The 22277-nt window shown below is 40.1% G+C and overlaps 2 protein-coding genes across 4 annotated transcripts in view; one reads left to right on the forward strand and one right to left on the reverse strand.

Annotated features, from left to right (window-relative positions):
• Nucleotides 1–22277, forward strand: part of LOC108630321 (Regulator of cullins 2) — a 25270-nt gene continuing 2993 nt past the window's right edge. Inside the window, exon 1 of the mRNA XM_018033529.2 lies at nucleotides 1–746. Within this exon, the coding sequence (XP_017889018.1) occupies nucleotides 593–746 (154 nt within the window). The 5' untranslated portion in view covers nucleotides 1–592. The remainder of the gene's footprint in view (nucleotides 747–22277) is intronic.
• On the reverse strand, nucleotides 1924–19214 carry Tret1 (trehalose transporter 1). Of its 3 annotated transcripts, XM_018033526.2 has the most exons (8): nucleotides 18204–18273; nucleotides 15707–15746; nucleotides 10700–11164; nucleotides 7041–7166; nucleotides 5098–5221; nucleotides 4843–5016; nucleotides 4292–4674; nucleotides 1924–4196 (listed from the first exon to the last, which is right to left on the reverse strand). In XM_018033526.2, exons 2-8 carry the CDS (start codon nucleotides 15737–15739, stop codon nucleotides 3612–3614), a joined length of 1890 nt encoding a protein of 629 aa, XP_017889015.1. In that variant the 5' UTR covers nucleotides 15740–15746; nucleotides 18204–18273; the 3' UTR covers nucleotides 1924–3611. The 3 variants fall into 3 exon arrangements, with proteins under 3 accessions (XP_017889015.1, XP_017889014.1, XP_017889016.1); XM_018033525.2 differs by lacking the exon at nucleotides 15707–15746 and having other exon boundaries at nucleotides 18204–19214; XM_018033527.2 differs by lacking the exons at nucleotides 10700–11164; nucleotides 15707–15746; nucleotides 18204–18273 and adding an exon at nucleotides 7661–8501.

Here is a 22277-nt window from a genome sequence, read left to right on the forward strand (position 1 = left end):
CTACAGTCCATAACTCTAATTTTACAACAATTGAACTTTCACGTGTTTGTTGAACAAATTAAAACATTTTCTTTTCAAACTATTATCAAATGAAAAGAGCTAATATTTAATGAATACTATGAACCAACGAACTGTTTCTCAAGCACTAATAACAGATACTTGTATAAGCACCTAAGATCTCAAACTTATCTTATTTCTTGAAATTTCTTTATTATTGTACTGCTACTTGTTAATTATTTTCAAGCTTCTGTCGTGTGATGGCAGCACAATGCAAAGAAAAAGCATTATGTTATCACAGTGACATTATCAGTCAGTGACAGTTATTGAAACTTTGTCGGAACCGGAACCGCGTGCTCGATGTTCAAATAGCATTACTTGACTCTTTGTACGGCATTGTATGCCGAATTTACTTATGTATGTGCATTGCATGTATTGATTACTTTGCAATTTAATGTCATTTATCGCGCACGCGACGAAGTTTTATAAACACACAAAGTATATAAATTCGAACAACTGTTTATAAAATTTTGAACGAACGCACATGTTTTTATACTTCGCAACGATTCGTCATTCGATAACCTAAAAAGTCGATATGGCCGAATCGGAACAAGATTCATGTGATCGCGGTGAAAATGACAATTTAAAGACTGACAAAATGTTTATATTGAAAAAATGGAACGCCGTGGCTATGTGGAGTTGGGATGTGGAGTGTGACACCTGTGCGATTTGTCGAGTTCAAGTTATGGGTAAGTTGTACACAAATTCGCGTACATAACCGATAGGTTAAGTTAAGAATCCGTTTACTAACCCTATCGGTCCCAATGTTTCACTCGTGCAACATTAACTTTTCAGATCCAGTTGATTTATATTATGTAAATAATTGATTGAAAGTGAACCTGTAAGGTTAATGTTGCATAAGTGTACCATTGGACCGAGAGGATTAATATGAACATGTATTTTCATAATAAGTAGACTGCGGTGTTTTATGTAAAATCTAATCTTTTTGATATTATTTTGTAGTGCTGTGTTTTAGATAAACATTACTTTTATCATTTAAACATTTTGTTTTGATATTTCAAATACTTCATATACTACAGATGGCATTTATAATTTGCACATTCAATTTTCTTATCTTATCTTCTTGGGACATAATTATTTATCAAACATTAGATATGTCGAATGGAAGCTTTTAAGCGCTAACTACGAGGTAAAAAGAACAGTAATTAATAATTGTTGAGTCAGTTGATGGATGTACTTTTTATGATTTTGCTTGTTCCTTTTCAATTTCCGGGAAGAGATTAAATACGTCAATCCGATACTGCGTAACACAGCAGTGAGTTGACCCTTCGTCTTTCAAAGTATCTGCTTCGTTTTCTAATCTCTATATGTTGTTGGTGTATTTAAGAAAAGTTTAAAGGCTATGCGTATACATATATACATACAAAATGATGCACGATTCATTGGCCGGTATTCAGAGTCGTTACTTTCTATTTAAGAACGCCTTAAACATTTGCTTAATTCCCTGTTTCCTGTACAAAATAGGGACTGGGAATAGACATAGACAGGAATAGGACATTCTTTAAGACGATCTTAAATATAAGCAACGACTGAATACCGGCCATTAGCAGGCCTACGTCCACCACCGAAGTTTCCAGGTACTGTACTGTATGTACGACCGTGATGTAGAATCAGTATTAAGTAGAGTGATTATATGATATCTGACAGCAGTCACAATCGTTTACGCTAGTTCAATTATGATTATTTTTTATTGTTTTCGTCATTGCCTTTAGAAGCTCCTAAGTTATGACTGTGAGAGCTATTTGTTGATTTCTGTTGATCGTGTTGTGACCGATCAATCTGAAGTAGGTTTCAATTTCAATGGGTCATGAGTTTAAAACAATTGTAAGATAACTTTCGAACCGATTTCGTTGTAAAACAATATATTTCAATAACTTAACAAATGTATATGTAAACTGAACGCGAGTAGCAAAATAAAAGTTTTTAAGACGTTTTCATTGAACAGTGTCTCGGAATTCGACAAGTACCCTAGGCCTGTAAGTATGATACGCAATACAAATTTCGTCAAATAAATATAAGCCAGCAGTAAGTAATAAAGATGAAATTGCATTATACAATTCTCCTGTATGGTAGACAAAAGAGTGTGCATGTAAAAGAGTAATGTTTGAACTCGGTATCGGCGTGCATGAAACCAGAGTACGGTATACATTTTCCTACTACTGATCGTAAAATTCGGAATAATGTTACCACGTAAGACAATTTAAAAAAAGAATATTACAAGAAGAAATTACGAATAGATTTAGAAGATTGTACGAATTTTGATTCAACGATCAACGTTGAGGAGTGAACGCTTGTGATTCAAATTCAGTTGATTACCAGGATAAATAATTAAAAAGTATACTAAGAGCGTGTGCCTCTATCACGTTACAATATATAATAATAGAAACAGTTCACGAAAAACGTATACGTAGACTTATATGTAATAAATATAAAACATTTAAATTTCATATGTGGAGTACGCGAGAGACAGCGCACGCGATTGTGCATTATGTTTTGTGTCGCTTTGTTCATTGGGTTCCTATTTTATCTAAACTTCAATTATACCGACTTTGACAATGGAAAAATATACTCGGATTATTTTTATCCCTATTTCTTAACTATAACCTACGACTTAATTCGTTGATAGCTGATGCAATTGCCCCGGTGACGCAAATCGGTAACTAGATACATATGTACAATTCGTCGACGACGATCACGATAAATATACACACAAAACAATAGCTTGCTCGTCGGTATGGAATTTTTATTGTAGCGGTTAGCAGAGAACGAAATTGACAGCTTCGTTCGATCACCGTGTATAGATCAGTTTCGTTCCCCTTTTCTTCTTCTCATTTACTGACTCATTTATTGACTTACTCATTCACTCACTCACTCACTCATTGTCACTCTCTTTTTTCTTCCTCTCAATTGTATTCGTTTAGGCCACTTGAGGCGATCCTTTCGTAAGTATCTTCAAATCTGTACACACATTGCACATTAATTAAATAATTCTCGCTCTTCGTTTAACTTACTCGTATACTTTTAGGAAAAGTATTTTTGAGGTAGACCCTGTAAAGACTATAATAATAGAATTATATAACATTTTACCGGATGTTCAACCCGCATCTTGTTCGACAGATCGTTTCCCTTCCTAGAGATTCTCGATTTATAAATCGTAATAGAATCGACAAACTGTAAGCGTGTGAAATAAATACAACAAATCGAAATCCTCGCTCTCCCTTCTCCTTCTGAAATAAATTCTTGCTCCATTAAACGGAGCATGGACTGCTAATAACAAGGTGGACAAATATTCGCCTATTCGAAGGCATAAACTTGGAGAGAAGAAACAACAGAACTCAAGTTAGAAGGAAGAAGGAGAAGAATCGATGTGGAAGACAATTCTTAGTCATATTCCTGTTCGTTCAATATCGACAAAAGGAAGGAACTATACGAATCTCGTTTGCTCCGAGACGAAGCTAAACACTATCGGCGCAAATTGCTCGTCGATCAAAAAGACTGATTGGCTATTGAGAGCGTAAGAGAAGAGGAACGATTTAAACGGCCATCGGCGTCGGCTTCATGTTGGCGACCGCGCTCATTCTCCTAACGGGTCCGGCAAATCGTTTCTCGATCTCTTCTAGTGATCTCCCGCTTGTCTCTGGCACACAGGCGATCACGAAAATGAAACCGATCATAACGATTGTACCGAACATCCAGAATACACCGTACCCACCGATTACAGATGTCAGATCTTCGTAAGTTTTGGTCACAATGAATGTGCAGGACCAATTAAAAGCGGTTGCGATACTCGCGGCTGAACCACGGATTTTAACTGGTAAGATCTCGCCCATCATAAGCCACGGAATTGGCCCGAAACCCAAGGAAAACCCGATCACGTAAATGATCAAACTCGCCAGTGGTATCCAACCGAATGATGACACATCTGCTCCAATAGCATTCTTTACATAGAAGAATGTGCCGAAAGTGAACAACGTCAGGAACATCGAGACACCGCTTATGTATAGCAACATTTTCCTGCCGAGTCTATCGATAACGGCCGCCGCAATGAATGTCGACAAGAAATTTACTATCCCCACTATGATCGTAGCCAAATTCTCGTTGATACTGCTACCCGCGTCCTGAAAAATACAAATAGAATCCAATCATAGAATCATGTCTTTTATCATATTATATTAATCTGATTCTACTCGTTTCTACACATGAATACACGTACTTTGAAAATTGAGACGGTATAAAAGATGACAGCGTTGATTCCCGAAAATTGTTGGAAGAACATCAGGCCTAGAGATATTAAAAGCGGCTTCATGTTATGCTTTTTGAACAGTTGCTCGATCGCGCCTTGCTGCGATGCGGTATGTTCGCTCTCTATATGCATCTTCTCGATGGCGGTCAATTCCTCGCTGATATCAGCACCCTTGGCGCGAAGCCATTGCAATGCTTTACGGGCTCTCTTCGTTTTTCCCTTAGAGATGTACCACCTTGGAGTCTCGGGGATGATGAACATCAAAACCAAGAATGGTATGGGTAAACTAGCACCGAGCAATGCGAGACTTCTCCAGTTTAAGTACATCCCAGCGATGAAGCAGACTAGAATTCCTAAACACGTTAAAAAGAGAAAACTTCATTCTTAATTGTTCTCTATCAATAGAGAAGTAAAATTAACTGCTCGAACAGCAACTGCCGTAATCGTTGTATCAAAGGCGATTTATTATTAGATTTAAAACATAAGGTCTTAGTGACGTACTAATAGTTCTTAACACTCACCTGTGTTACCAAACACTGTTGGTAAGAGGCCGAGAGTGCCTCGTACCTCGGCTTGAATCGTTTCACCGAGGTATACTGGCAAAGATAACGAAGCGATACCAACGCACAAACCGCAAAGAGCGCGGCCGATCAGTACCATTGCGATGTCCGATGCGAGAGCGATGAACAGCCAAGCTGTAATTATAAACGTATGTTAAATGCTATTTAGATTGTTTGAAACTTCGAGATACATTCGTTATCGTATTCGAAACGCACCTACAATGAATGGTACAGCCGTGCCAAGGATAGTGTTCCTTCTCCCAATGTACTCGATACATGGACCACCAATTATACCTCCAACAAGAGCGCTCAATGGCATGATCGATCCTATCCACATACCCTGAAACAAACATTTCACGTAATGACTCTGTTCCGCTTTCATTCTTGATCGTTTCTTGCTACGATTTGTATAATTATTTATTCTTCTAAATTTCTCTATTTTAAGACCACTTAAGATAACCTTTATACAATAAAGTTATTTTATCTTCATTTAAATGTTATCAAAAATAAATATGGTGCAAGAAGCGGTGGATATATTACAAAATATATTTTATATAGGTTTGTGGATAATTATAATGCGCGTTGTGCACTAATTATATAGATTTCTTTAATATGATTCATTTTGTGAAATAATCATACATATATGAAGTAACTTTAACTTAATTTGCGAAAATATCAATGAACAATTTTATAAATCAAATGTGTGATACGAAATTTTTCCAAATGTAGCTAATACCATAAATGGGTACGGCTATTAATATTGTACAAAGATTAAAGCAAATATGAAAATGTGTACAGAGTTATCGAACTTCTCTATATTATGGATATATATGTTATTAAAAAGAAATCATAAATTATTGTTACAAGTTTTCATGGAAGCTGCTTATTTTTCTGTATCTAGTTGCAATGAATGAATACGTTCAATAATCAAAACAGTTGGTTTACTATTCTATCTTAGATCTATTTTTTTCTGTTCAAATGCTTTTGTAGCTTCTGCCAAATGTATGTTTGTAATAAATGTTTTATAACTCTTACGTTCATTTTCGGATTTGTTTAAAACTTTGCCTAAACATATAACGTCGGTAGGGGATCTCAACTTAGGATGCTAATAATATTTTCGACGTACACAAGATATTCATCAAATATATTCTATGATACGTTGAAATATCTTCAGTGAGTCACTTGTAGACAAAACACACAACTAATAATGAAGTATGAATACAAAGTTGTCTACTATGCATTTACGTTCGAGAGATAACACACTAATCGCGTGGCAAACTTCGAAAGCAAGCACATCGCATAAGAAGAACAGAAGGAAATTGTTTGTTTATAAAGGAGCGTGAAACCGTAAATCCTCTCGCGCGAACGAGAGACGAAAGAAGGAACGAACTAGGCGAGAGTCAAGACATTGAGGAATACGGAAGTGATTTAATTTGGCTCAGAAAACGTGCGTCTATTCTCGCATGAAAACCTCCAACACACCGTTGAAGGTTACGTTAAGAAAGGCAAAGTAGGGACGTGCGAGGGCGATCACGGAGCGAGTGAACCGCGTGTATAGCAGCAATTGAGACTGATCCGAACGCGACGCGGAGTCGTTACGAGGAGGCTCCTTACATTGACGCATTATGCGAGTTAAAGTCTCAATCATTCATTGACCCTTCCTGGATATCGATACGCGACGCGTACATACCCCTTTTTCATCGATTGGCACGACTCGTGATCATCGGCTCGTTTGAGATGAACTCCGACTTATCGGATGGTACGTGTTCACTAACTACTTGACGGTTAATACGCATAATGGAAATTGACCCTTATTAAGGATCTTAAGTGGACGCGATTTGTCGACTTAACGCAAAGGAATCCACAATATTATCGAAAGTACGTATGTACATATAAACCGTTCGCGTAATCGGCATGCGTTCGAAAACAAACGTGCCTTGTGGTGGATCGTTTGACCTTCGCGCGCTGTGCCGGATAAGTCGAGAATCCGGATAACGTTGTTTCAACTGGATCGCGGCGAGATTGCGAGATCTTCTGGCAAGGCACGTTCCTTCAAAAACAATTTCATCCGCGGAAAGATCCGAGACAAAGATTGTTTCGTCCCTCACTTAGCCCGATCTTCTTTATACTTACGTTTAAAAATTGTACTTTTTACTTACCATATCTGTGCTCACTTCGAATGAAGTGTTGTTGTCAGCTCGCATCGACACCAAAGCTGGGGAGGTGTAGGCTGTCGAGTAACCGACCACCAGAGAGCCCAGTGACAACGATAGGGCAGCGACCACCTGCAGATAATAATAAGCAAACATTTAATTAGATGATCATTACAATCACGGGGATCCTACTTCAATTCATATAAACAGAATCGAAATGGCTAGTTCCAGAGAACATTATTTATACGCGCAATCGGAATCATGTATTTGTATGAAAGTACTACCAAACAAACGGATACCTGAGAATAGACCAAAGCGTATTTCAATAAATTTGAAATACATGATCGTTAGATGATAGATCAGAGAGATTCTGATAATAAATACACTCGGAGTGGCTAGGACAGGAGAGGTCGCAGTTCGAGCTGCGAAAACGCGGTTCAAATCGTTCACGTTAGCAGTTAAGCCGAGATCCGATAGAATCTCGACCGATATTCGATCCGGAAGGTCAAATATTGATTAATAGATAAACCGTATCGGTTACGTATCACGAGGAAAACGATTAGAAAATCGGTACGAAGATTTCTATATAAAGTACACAATGTCATCGTCATCGTTGTCGCTGATACCTGACTGAAGGTGCATTTAGCGGCTGGCAAGTTGCCTGGTACTTCGATGTTCACATGGGTATCAGCTCGCATAAGAATCTTCATGATGATCGAGATATAGGTACAAGGTGACGAAGAGAAGACACAACCCGACGACGGGAATCTTCCACGCGACGACCGTCACGGCGCGACGTTAGCCCCGATCGGCGGGACGAAAACGAAAAGCGATCTCTCTTGCGATCGTTCAGAACGATATATTCCAAAGCCTGGTTCGATCCCTTTCGTCTTCAACGTCGGTGCGAAGTGATTCGCGCCGATCAATATCGATTGAACTTTACCGCACCGATCGTTCACCAAACAACGCGATCCGTTCGCTCTCGGCGAGTACGCGACACCGTGTCACGCGTTTTAAACTAAACGTCGTTTCTTGTCGTTGCCGTCGAACCGATTTCAAAAGTCTTCGTCGCTGATTCCGATTCTTCTCGGTAGCTGATCGTCGCTGTCGGTTCCCGTATAATATTGACACAGTATTGGCACTCGTGGATCGATGAGTAGAACCCTGTTTATATAGGGAATCGATGCTGGGGGCCGCGACTATCCCTACCCTTGTCATCCCGAGGATCCATCGTCCGCGAATCGGACGATTATACGCGCGTACGTGCTTTCATGTATGCGCGCGGTGCGGCGTTTACAAGCGGGAGTGTGTAACTGGTACCATTTCATCGTTCCTTGTCGGCACGTGAGACTAATTTTTGGCGATGAGAGAGAGAAAGAAATTGGAGTGGAAGAAAACGTAGATAGACCGACCGCTAGAGAAACCAGTTTGACATTCGCCGATCACCATGAAACGCGTCTCGGGTTTTCTTTCTAGCGAAGACCGGGTCACATTACGATATGTAACGACCTCAATAATTGAAAAAATGACTCAAGATCCTACGGAAGAACGCGTAGATGTTATATGTTGCGATCGATCGATCTTGCTACCCGCGACCTTCTTTCGCGTTGCGTAACCGAAAGTCTTTGTCGGAACGCGGCGGGTTCTTCTCTGCTCTTCTTTTTCATTCTCTCGGGCGAGCTATACAGTTCCGTTCCGTATCATCGAGTCGTATTTTCTCATGAAAAATGATGTTTTGGATCATAATCAATAAATTTATTGAACTATCTGTATTGCAGTAAAATCGTGAACAAATAGAATTTCGAAGTCCCGATTTATTCTTGTTGATTCTTTTCTTATCAAAATTTTATTATATTCCATATTGAAAATTAACTAAAAAACAATGTATAAAAAGACCGATTTGTGTGTCTCGATGGGTGGTCGCGATCAGGCTCTTCTTCAAAGCATCATCTCAGTTTACATTATTCAACTGCTTAATACAATTGGCGAAACGTCTCAAATGTACGTCAGACTAATACTTATATTCATACGTGGAAAAAGAATTAAGTCGTTAGTTATAGAAGCGAGCAAGGTCGCCTGTAAGTTGGGTGCAACCGTCTATGCACGCATGCGATGCATGCATTCATCTTTTGTTTCCTGTAATTGCTTCTTTCGATGGTACGAAGCTGCGAACACAGGAAACACGCGCGAGGATCGTCGCGCGCCAATTTATTTCTCACTTCTTCGCATCTGCTGCGTATAGTGCACCATTTAATGTACCCTCACTAGACGATCCTTCTGTACCGCCTTATGCTGGATCACGGAACGACAAAAAGTTACCAATAATTTCATGTCGTAGATTATCCCCTCAATTTATCTTCTTACAGCAGAGAATCGCAAATAAAGATTACAATACATTCTCGTGTCACAAATTATGTTCCTACATTTGTTGAAACCGGACGCCGAATCGTGACACGAACTAAAGATTACAGTTTTACTGTCGTAATAAACAATTCACTTGTCGCTCGCGTTTGATTGACGCGCGTTCGGGCTCTTCGGTATTCGTCACACACACGCGTGCTAGTAACGCAAATACGCGGATTCGCAAAAAAAGGAACAGTTGTTCGAATTAATTGAATGAATGATCCTTTTTCATAATATTATCGCATCGTATCGCTTATGTACGATATTTGTTACTGCGAGTGATTTGCGCAATAATAATAATAAATACAACTACGGATGTATCTATACGTATACTCGTATGTATAATATGCAACGTGGATGTCGTAAACGACGAAGATCACGATGTTCCCGCGAGTTTAGCTCGAGAAAGCACGTGCGGTATTCGATTTATAACATAAGATCTAACGAAGCACGGGCAATCGCGTGTTCGCGTGGAAGTAAGAGTACCAGAGAACAGGAAGAAGATCGAGCTTCGGCAACGATCGAATCGCGCGACACAGTAGCGCGTACGATACCCTTGAAACCGCGAAACATTTCCCGGCCTTCACCGTAACGTCCTTTCCATTTCACGATCTCTCATCGATTCCCTTGGTCGGCTGGCGCGATATCTCATCCGCATACATTATTAAACCGAAGTTATTTGGAGCCGGGAAGTACGCCGGTGAATCGATTCTGACGACCGATTGTTCATTCACCGATTCTCTAAGGCGAATGAAAAAATGGATCAAGGATCTTGCGACCCGATTATCCTTGACGCTCTGTACGCGGGCAGAAACGAACGAAGTCTCCTTCTCTGTCGTTTTCTCGCAATACGTAACGCATTGTATACATATGAATACATACAAGACATAAGGAGATGCGAAAAAAATTCAAGATTTTAGTTTATCTATGCAAAATGATGTATACATTTCTATTTACAATAGTGATATAAATGATATGCCGTTCCATTTTTATGACGAAACTCACGCGCTGTACAGGTACTAGATGAAAGTTGAAACGTACGAGCTACCAGTTCTAGATAAGATCATCTTCTGGCACAATTTCTCGATGCTTTTTAACCCTTGGTTACGTGTGTTGCGGTATACGATTTCATTAGCTTCGCATGTTTAGAGACACATAACGAAGTGGGACTCGTAACTAGATCTACTCAGGTATCATTGTTACGCGTGCCCAATCAGTGATTAATAATCATGACGAGTAAAAAATAATATGAGATCACTTACCTGTGTGAGATACGGCACGGACGACGACTTCGCTTCCTGAAATTCATATTCTGGTCGTCTATCGGTGGTCTCATCCTTGAACGGTTTGCTGTCTTGGGGTGTCATGCTTGCCTTGATCGTTTTGATATTCGTGTAGGAAGATTCGACTAGCAACGGATCCACTTGTTTGTAATTATGATCGTGGTCCCTTTCGAGAGGATCGTACAAGCGCGACCCGTTAAGGGCCTTCTGGTTGTTCCTTAAATTCTGTACATAGTAATGATTGTTGGTATTGGCGACGATGTTGCCGGGATTTAACAATTTTTTCTCTGTGATCAAAGCCGTCTGGCTGTTGAACGGGCTCGCATTTGTAAGGAGGGTTGTATTCGAAGAGCAGTCTAGTTGGGACTCTGTCCCGGAACTGCTCGTCCGTGATCTTGCAACTGATGGCACCCTTGAGTACTGTTGGGGAAGAACAGCCCGGTTCTGGAAACAGATAAACGTACGATTGTAAACCTCTCGCTCATTTTCACTGTCCTTCGTATTCTTTGCATTTATTTCAGTTTCCTTTCGTTTAAACCTCGCACGGAATTTATACAATTAAGCGTATTCCACAATTTAAGAATACAATTTGTCACTCTTCGAACAAGATCAAATGTAGATAAAACTTCTGATTTAACTTTAGATCAAAGTGACCGACAGATTACCGTGCAAAGTTTCAACGCGGATATTACGTTCACGTAGTACGAATCATTGACACGCACGAAGAAATTAAATTCCCTGGGAATTCATTTCGCTGATCGGACGGTAGCTTAAACTTACTAATGTGCCACTCGATCGTTCCTCTTTCCTCGTTCGGGAACGCGGATTTTCGTAGACGTTTACAACTAACGGAACACACTTTACTTAAAGACCGGAGCAACGCGAATCCAGCGTTCGTCTATAGAACGGACGACGAAATTAGGGGGATGAAACTTCACAGTTGGAGTATTTATACTAGATTCGTTTATCGTAAATGGTGTAAAAGAAAGACAACGCCGAGTTAAAGAAAGAGGAGGATGGACGGTGGCGATTATCGTAAAATGAGCCAATGACGAAAAGCGACGGACGAGAAGCCAGTGTGATTCTTGTTCGTCTATTAGATGACTTTTACCCCTGGTTCATCGATAACCTTCGATGAACTCGATGATCAAACCGTGGATTCGTTTGCGAATGTTGTGCTCGTGGCTCCGGCGCGTCTTCCCAGTTTCTCGATCATTATAGATATACTATGTCCCCGACCGATTTACCAATTCACCGAATTTTACGAAGTATCACGCACGAGAGCCATGACCTGATCACGCACGCCACGCGCATCCACTAACTAAGACGTTAATGAGCCCCTATCGATTCCCGTTTATAAAATCAAATCCGTGACGCTGTTATTAATCATGTTTGCCGGCCTAAGTAGATTTGCAAATAATCGTGGTGTCTTTCCATTCCAATAATCGCGATTGTTTCCTATGCAAAACAATCTCTGTTTTCCGCACCGTTGTTATTTCCTATTCTCCCACCCCTATCGCTCTCGAAACTTTTCCTAAAATCATCCGTTTAAACATTCCCTAAAACATCGCATCGGCAGTTCTATTCATTCATCATCCAGCGTTTCGTACCGTCGCGCTCGCCACTGTTTATTCTTCCTTCCATTTCGTGCAGCGAGTACCTTTTTATGTTGAAGACGATTCCCGTTCGTCGAAAGCTCGTGTCACTCTCTTTATATTTCGAACGTAACGCTTTTGCTACGCCTATCCGACGTCGCGAGCCTCGTTTTGCAGGCAGTTCCGGTACCGATCAGTTGTTTCGTACTGGTTCATCATCGCCGACGTTGTTTGCATCTTGTGGTCAAAAGTCTCCTTGTTTACTCTCGCTGCGGCTGCGGCTATCTGTTCTCCTTTGGACCCGATAGTCGGTCGTCCTCGATATGGATACATCTCGGCCACAATTCGTCACGAGTCACCCTCAGTTGTTGTTGATGTTGAGATAACACCGAGTGCGTGCTACATTCGTGACTCTCTTCGTGAACAATCCTGATTTGTTTCGTGACAGGAAGACGGACGACGGGTGCATTCGAAGCCAGGGTTCGACATTCGAAAAGACCCCGCCGTTTCTTCTGTCGACGGAGACCTTTCGATTGGCTGCTTCCCAAACTGCGGGTTTCCAGAGTTCACGTGGCGCTATCTGGTGTGAACATGTGGCATTAATCAGGTAGATGTCGACAGGGAAAAACTACGTTTCCTACATGGAAATGCCGCAGGCGCACACACGTGCGGTTCGTTTTTATCCTTCGAGTAGCGTTCGACATCTGGATTCGTCGCGGCACAATTAAGACCGGAATTGATTTTTGCCGAGCATTTGTATACCTATTTTCATTGTCCTTACAATTGGCTGAGAGAGAAGACAAACTTCTCGTTTGAGTGCGACCTTAACCCTCCGATTTAAGTTCGATATTTGAAAATGTAAGACAGCGCAGTTGAATGTAAATAATTATTTGAATTCACCGAGGTTTTGTCCCGATAATCGGTATTGTTGGTATAGAAGGATTAAACAAGAAGGGCATGTACGAAGGATACGTGTACCAAAAACGTTTTTACGATCTGCACTGTGATACATAATTCATTTCAGTCAGAGGGTTAATGCCAATTCATTCTCCAACAAACGAATAATTTCGATGACAGTAATTTGTCCTTCAACGTTATCTTCCTCGCATGAATTCATTATCGAAACAGTCGATATTTAGTATAATATAAGTCGGGAACATATGGCTTCGCAGAAGATACAAAATAGTCAAATATCGCAACGAATGACTTTAAAGAAACGTTCATTAATAGTTTGCGATAAAAAATAATAACGATACTTAGGACACTTTTGAGGATCGAAAAACTAGATATGATAAAAAACCCTAATTTTGTTAGGAGTAAAAAGATACGATCTTCAAAACTTTAACCGTTCTTAGTTCAAAATTATATTGCGAGCTTTTGTAGTAGAATTACATTCGAAATTAGATTTACTATTCCATTTCCAGAACATGCGTTCCTCACGCAGTTACCAAATATTTTTAACGTTCCGTTCGCGTAGTCTGGATCGTTCGACGTTAAGTACTATTTTCGTTTCTCGCTGTCTGTCGCTCAAGGAAGTCAGCGATTGCTTTTCTCTTATTAAATACAATAAACAACGCTCGTTGCTCGTTCTAATGAATCGATCGAAATAAGAAAAAATCAAAGTTAACGATATATGCAAAGTGTTTGCGCGATTCCTCTCGAGAATGAGAACATACAAAAGTAACAAATAAAGGTGAAGAGAAATGATACTAAAATAGTTACAGTTCCACAGAAATCGGGAACGTTCCGCAAGAACGTAAAAAATGTTTTAATACAAATCAAAGATTCGCGTTTATCTTTCAAGCGTTGCGTCATTCATGTTTACCGGAATCACAGATCCACACAGATCGATAAGAAAGATCGGAAAGGTGGAAAATTCGTATCACTTCTACTTCGTTTGAGCTCGCAGTATTTCTAATGTCATTGTTGCGCCGTATAATCGCACCGTACAAATTAAGCATGACATCTGATTCGTCACGCCTGTTTTACATATATGCACATTTCGTATATTGCGTCGAATGTCGACAGAATATTTTTCATTTGCAATAACAAGAAAAAAAACAGCAATTTCACGAACCTAATAAACTCTAATTTATTCAAAATTGTCTGCGAAGCTAGCGAGTAATAAAAATTCATCGGAGAGTGGTATTCATGTCAAAATTTGAATTTAGAATACTTTTCTTCCCAAATATTTATTACAATCATTGATGCGCTGCGAATGCACGTGTTGGCCCAGTAATCCGACCGATCTTGGCCTGACCGTGAATTCTGTCGTGTGATGTTTGCGTAGATAACGCTTTTAATGATACGCGCAAATATCACGCGAATACTGCTGGGAATCTGAATGTATGTGCACGCGTTTGCAGAAGCAAAGTATGCACTACAGCTGCATTTAATCAGCGCGCAGCTTAGCGACGGAACTATTGTACATACATTTACATGTAAATGTCGCCGGCATCTCTGTTAGTTCGTAAACGATACTCTCGCCTCCGGGTTCGAAAGTCCAAAACGCAATTGGATCTTCGAAGCAGAGTGGTCTCGTACCGCGAATTGATAGCTATCGACAGTTGACTTTAGCCAAAGCGTCTAAAACGTTGGAAGAGATCAATACAAATAACGTTCAGCGATTTTTGGAAAAGCAATCTTATCGTGAAACTAACAAACATTTGTACACTAGGATTAACAAATTTGATATATTTTTTTAGATATCGATAAGAACTGGTGTTTTAGATTAGATTATGTAGTCTATTGTTTTAATTTATTTTCGGTGCAAATAGAATCTTCTTATCGGTAATTCGAGTGTCAAACGACAAATCTAAATGCCGAAACGGTCAAATCTCTCCCGAAATAACTAGAATCTGACGAAGCAGCGAAGAATGGCAGCAGATCGCGTGTTTCTTTTGCAACAATAGGAAGAAGGTGAGCGGAAAACAAGAAAGCAATGGTTAAGGGCATCGAATACCAAGGATTGTTCGTTTGTGCGTGAGTGTGTAACATTAAAAAGAAGAGAGAGAAAGTGAAAGATAGTGAGAAAGAATAAGAGAGAGAGAGGGCTGATATACATATAATGTACGTCGCGTAAAGGAAATCCCATCAGAAATTGCCCACGACTTAGCGTATGTACACTGCACTTTCGTCAAAACGATTCCAATGTCTCGCTCCCATGGATCTATTTCACGGCATTTATGGTTCATTTACGATCAGATAAATTTTAGACATTCTCGACGCGATTCCGAATTGTTGTATGCTATCGCTTTCGGTAAGCCTTCATAGGGAGACCAGGGAAGGAGAAGCTATTAGGCACGCGTTCTCTCTTTCTCTATGTGTTTTGTTCTTCCTTTCCTTTCGAAAATGATGTGGTGGGTAGATTTAGAGCAATAGTGTGACGTACCAGCGGCGTAGATACTCGTTGCTGAGGAAGCATTTTAGCGCTGCGTCCGTGACAATTAACGTAGAATAAGTCGACTGCAATGCCCACATCTTGCTGGTCGAAATATATTTACGCTACGGAAAGCGTTAGATAGCGGGGGAAATACCTATACACTAGCAATAGGTAATCCTGGGTATCAAGCCTGTCTCTGCATATACATATACTACTTCTATGTATGACTCCTTTTTTGCTTAATGTTATCAACACGTTTGTAATTCCATTCATCTTCTTGTTTTAAGCCGACTCTCGACAGTGCATGATCAAAGATCGAACGCGACGCAATTACGTACATTACATCTGCTTCATGTTTCAAAATCTAGGGCCATTTATACCGTTTTTGGTTCGAATATTTAATCTCATCTTCTCCCGTGTACTTGTTCCGTTTCCGTTAACTAAAGGTCGTGTGTTATCCGAGAATGAATAAATGGCGAATTTCGTAAAATCAAAGAAAACGGCTTACGTGAGACACGTGCTTGATGTAAGAATTTTGGTGTTCTTAATGAAAACGTGGTGTCGATTATGCGATAGTGAAATGATTAATTTCGCGGATAACGAATTGCACGTGTGACTTTCTATCTCGAAATATTGATGAGTGCCCGCGTGATTACGTCTATACGTTATATTTATACAGACGTATTTCCAAAAAGTATTCGTTCGCCTTGCGCTTAGCATTCGTCGTTGATGCGTAACATTATATTAAGTAGACCGATGTTCGTAAAAAAATCCGTTAATGATAAAAAAAGACTAAGTACTATGCGAAACGCATCGTGAGTCCGAAGAGATGAGTGTAGCTATGCTATGTATGTATTATCCAATGTGAATATGGTATGGAAGAAATGGGTCCGAAAACACTTAGGAAACTAATGATGGCGAGTAAAAAACCATTTATTGAAAATTTTTTTTTTCAATGTTACAAATCTCTCGTTCTTTTTAAATTCGGTAGACACCGATCTGGATGATTCTGGTAGACGAACAAGTCCTAAAAGACAATCCAAACTTCGAAATTATAAATATTTCTTCCATGATCGCACGAGTTTGTATACGGATGTAAAAAAAAGTATTGAAATGAAGCGGTAGCCAAGACAGCATAAAGTAAAAGTTTCCATCTCGCCGTCGCCGCAATCTCGATTGTTCGACAGGAGCAGGAGTGTGCGAAACTTACGCGAATGTGTGCCATGTGTGAACACACGTAGGATATGACTCCGTCAACGGTCGAGATGTATCAAACAGCCGTACAATAAAAAGAAAAAGAGTAACACTGACGAACAGAACCTAAACCCGGACTCCGGACAAATATCGCGTTTCGTTTAACCAAATTCAATCGTTTTCATTCCAGATAAACTGTATCGTTTTTACATACCGCGTTATATAACATATGCACGCGGTTTTATCCCGACGATCGAAATTTTCCGCATGAAAAGAAATGATCAAACTCTGTTAGGACTAGAAGAAATGCTGATAAAATAAATATGAAACGACATAAAGATTACACAAGAAACAAAGGAATGTGAAGCCGTTTTACGAATGTCGAGTCGTTTTCAACTCGGGCACGACTTTCGGACATATGATACACCTGGCAAAACCTCCGCTAACATCGATGCACACGACCGTCCTTTTTAAATATAGCATAAAAAAATCCTGTATAAACGAAAGGATGCAATGTATATAGATAAATAAAAAATCGATAAAGGCATGCACGATTAAATGCCCGGAGAAAAGAATGAAATAAGACCAGAACATAGAGGAAGTGAGATGAAAGATTTGGCACATGTATACGATCATCGAAAGAATGGTACGCCCTGTACGTGTCTGACAATAAACAGTAAAATTAAACAGGGAAGAAACCAAGGAAGAAAAGCGAAGGGATGGCAGAACGTAGAGAACAGTATAAGTACTCAATAAAGAACAAAGACGATGTATTAATCGTGTTTTATGTTCATTGAAGAAAATAATTAATGTTTATTTTCATTGAAGAAAATAATGACATAGTGATGATGTGACAACATGCAAAAATAGCAAGTCGCAGTAAAAAAAGAAAAGATAAAGGTAGTGAGGTGGGATGATAAAATGCGGAACACCGTGTGTGAAATGAGTGAATACGTATATAATAATACATATGTAAATAAAAATGCGCTAATGACAAAGGTAACAAACGCCGGTCTCATTTGTCGATAGTGACCCCGGTTGCCGGCGTCATCGTCGACGCCGGCGAAGGCACGTAGTGGAAATTTCCAGAAGCCTGAGAGAGGGAGAAAAAGCGAGCTGGTGAGAGTGCCGAATGCCGAATCGGGGAAACTGACACGGGAGGAAAAGAGAAAGAACGCGCCGAGAGAGATCGAGGAGACACGAACGGTTTCTAGGATAGGCGAAAATCAGCCGGTGGAGAACGGTCGGTTCGTCGATTGCGAGCGGTCGGAATCAGCACGTTTACGTGAAAGATTCGAACATTGTCTCTTACCTTCGTTTTTGGGAAGAACCTGCGTTCTTGCCCTACGCACAGAGGCCACGGTAGCATCATCTGTCTCCGGGAATTGGACATTTTGGCAGTCACCTCCGAAACTGTTCGTGTTCTGTCACCGGTGTTGCTCAGTGTGCCGATTCGCCGGGTGGTTGATAGAACCTCACTTGTTACCTGCAGCCAAATTCTCAGAACGTCCTATCGACTTTCTTCTGTCTTTCTCTACTTTTTTTCGTTGACTTGATATTTGAGGATTCTCTCCGTCGCAAAACGATGTTTCCTCTGGTAAGGTTTTTTTGCGTCTGATCACTCCTACCTCGTCTTTTTTCGTCACCAAATCGTTTACCGTTGACAGATAAGCAAAGCGCCGCTAAGCTTATTTTCAGTGCGACCTTGATGCGAGTGGAAAATATAGGTTTTTATGATAACCAGGATTGGCTCTCGGCCAGGTTTCCTTCTTCAATGTACTAAACAACTACCCTTGCCAGACTGCGCAAGGGAACAGCTGAAGTCCAAATGCCGCGTAGCCGATACAGTATACTTCTCAGCTAGGTGCGAGCTCGAATCCACTACCACTGCCACCCTTCCTACTATGTCCACAGTACCGCCTATCTGTTTTCCTACGTGTGTGTGATTTCCCGCGCACAGTATTCTTGCTGCATTTGCCGCAACTGCGGCGCGCGTCGGTAATAATCGAACCTCTTGGAATCTCAAATCGTCGATGTGGAAAACTTCTTGACCTAGCTCAATTATTCTTTGCCAAGGTCTAGTTTACCACAAACGTTGGATTCTTTTATCGCTAGCTAACGTCGGTTTCTGAGTACCAACACGCAATCTTCTTTTTATCGAATTACGCGTGAAAGCGTCGGTTGAACTTTATGTAATAATTATCTTCGTAGAACGGTTCTTGCTCTTTTTTTCTATGCTCAATTGGCCTCAAGCTTATGACGTGTAAAATATGACTAAAATGCACTTTTACGTGTGTTGTTTGAAACTTTGCTAATCAGATCGGGGGTTTGTCTCTTTTATATAGACTCCTGACCTCCTGTGCTTGGGGCGTGCGTCGCTGGTCGGTGGGGATCCCCTCCTACTCGCTACACCCTCCACATATCGTGCTGTAGATCGCTGTCTTCGTCTCACCTCGCTTGTCCTCGTCTTGTCTCTAGAACACGTCTACCCGATGTGGTCTGGTCGCCACGCGCGTCGTTTGCCGGCTTCTCTCACGAATTTTATGTACATAGATTGAAAACGCGAGGCAACTGGATCACTGTTTCTTTCCACCAGTTGCAGTTTGACACGCGGAACTTGAAGGTTCGCTATGTTTCAAATATTTCTTTTCTGCAAACATGTCACGTATCCCTCCTTGGTCTCTAAATCATCCTGCTCTAACAAATATCGATCTATCGTAACTTATTTTGATTGCGATCGAATGTAGTTGACAATTTGTTTTTGTTAAGAAATCATCTTTTACGGTGAGGGTTAAATGACATTGAAATCAAAACAGTATCTTTCTCCAGCGTGGCGATGCCAATATCCTCTGGGCTTTTCACGGAAGGTTCCAGTCGTTCGACCTCGTTCAGTTGCTATCGTACATATACAGTCATCCTGGATCCTATCTGTCTGGCGCATATGTATGTGCACGTAAATCCTATCTCCTTTATTCGTATCGTCTTCGATAGAACCATAATTTCCGGTCACTTCCGTTCTCAGTTAGAACAATCACGTTGTTAGAAACAGTATTATTTTTTCGTGCTAAATCGTTGCAGCCAATCAAGAAATTGTGAACCATACATGAAGCTGTTTTGCCGCTCTCAATAACATGGCTTTGATGCATCGCAAAAACGTTTTTCTGCTCATATTCTATACAACTTGTACAGAAATTAATGTAAATCTATAGAAAAAATTATATAGCACATAACCGGTTTGACTTGCGTCACGCATGTTTCTACCTCTTTATCAATTTTTTCTCTTCCGTTCTTATTATTGAAAATTTTTCCAATAAACATTGCGAATAAATGAATATCATTATATACATATATACATAAATCGGTTGTTTAGTTTAACAAGAGCGAAGGCGGCATCTCGAGTGTCGAAAGAACGGAGCCAGGCATCGTGAAATGCATCGTGGCTGGCTCACGTTGGGTTTCGAACGATTCCATTCCAGAGTTTCTCTACCTAAATGTTTTTTTTTTTTTTTAACGAATCCATAATAAGATCATTCAAACTTATGCAACGACTGTTTACATTTAGTCGTTGTTTAACGATCTTCAGCTTCATATCGGCATGCGAAACGCACATCTTCAGGTGACACTCATTCTGAACATAAATTTTCCGACTCGTCAAAACATTAAACATGACGGTTTTGCGACGCATCTTTAGCAATGTTGTTTCTTCATAAGCGCGCATGCATATGTATTAGACGTATCGCATAATAACATAATCTAATATATGCGTAGGTGAATATTGGTAAATACGCAACTGAATAATGTAACGTCCATCTATGAACGAGCGATCGATTATGATTTAGCGTGATTCACCATGAAACATCGTTAAAATATCGAAAACCGGATATTCACGGATATTCCGGTACCATAATTGTAATTAGACAGACCGTTGGGAAAATGAATATCGTATTTCCATTTAATTACATATCCCATGCGCTGAGCCCGGATTTCTATGCCGTCTTTCCAGAACAAAACGGAGGTCGATCTCTTGATGATCTTTGAAGATCGATTCCTTGCTCTTCTCTTCGTTTCTCCGATGGCGAGCAATTCCTCGGTAATTGTCGTATGTTGTTACATCACGAAATATGGTCAACTCGTTGATCGATAAAGGTTAATCGATAAAGCGAAGCGTTAGTGTAGTATCGAAGGAAAAATACCTGGTAGCTTCGATGATCGATAAAAATCTAGGAATGAAACGGTAACACAATGAAACGACAGAATTGGAAGGAACTGAAAGAAATGCAAATTAATGCGTCCTTGGTTACCGTTTGCTCGTTTTTTCCAAATGAGAACTGGACACCAATCGTTTATCGTAATTCCAGGTACTCGGTTTATTTCCGCGTAGACATAGATGTTCCTTGTCTAGACGATTGAATGAAGCAGAAAGGAAACGCCGATTAACTAATGCCGGTCCATTAATCGGTCAATGACAATCAATTCCTAAAACACTTCACAAAGCGAAAGGTGTTTCTGAACTACTACTCCTTTTGTAAATACGGATAGGAGGAAATTTAAAGGCGTGTAGTGCATAATTTGGCTCGTCTTTTTATACTCAGGATTCGCTTAAATTGCTCAGTATGACAGGCATAAAATATTTTAACAATAAAATGCGGTATTATAGTCTGGATCAAGCAAATATTTGGATAAAATCATTTTAGAAATTGTTTGGAAAGCAAAAAATAATGGACCGTTTTGATGAAAATTCTTTTGAAATATGGAAAAAATTCTTTAAGAATTTTCGTAGCAAATGGATTATTTAAGTGTTCACAAGAACACATTTTAAAAGCTATTCATTACTGTAAAAAGTGACTATTTTTTAATTCATCGCCCTATGAAGTTCTGGAAATGTAAGGACTAAAAATTTTCGTAGTGTCTATTCACTTTAATCCCATTTCATGTTCAGATCTGCAATCATTGTGCGAGTAGTGAGGCACGTTCCCTGCTACGAATTTAATAACGTACGCGAAACATAGAGAGAAAATTGTCGTGCGTACGCCGCTTATTCCTCAACCACTCCACTGTCGGCACATCGTCTGCCAAGTACCTAACTAAGTGCACGAAGCACGTGACAATTGTAACGTACGAACGCTGTTACATTTCTCGATTGTAATGTTCATTGTTCGGATGACGATACTCAGAGATCGATGCTTTTTGAACCCTATCGTCGGCCGTCATTAACTTAATTTTCGAATTCACATCAATGCACTGATCGAAATTGGTCAACGATACGAATTGGCCAAACAAACGACGCGCGCTAGCCGATTGATACTCTATTGATTGGCGCGAGGATCTCCCAGAGATGCATATCGATAGGGCACGTTCTTCGAACGTTCGAGAAACTCGTTAGAGA

This window comes from Ceratina calcarata, unplaced genomic scaffold (assembly GCF_001652005.2).
Source record: "Ceratina calcarata isolate Rehan_Ccalc_2016 unplaced genomic scaffold, ASM165200v1 scaffold72.2, whole genome shotgun sequence".
In the NCBI taxonomy this organism is placed as follows: Eukaryota; Metazoa; Arthropoda; class Insecta; order Hymenoptera; family Apidae; genus Ceratina; species Ceratina calcarata.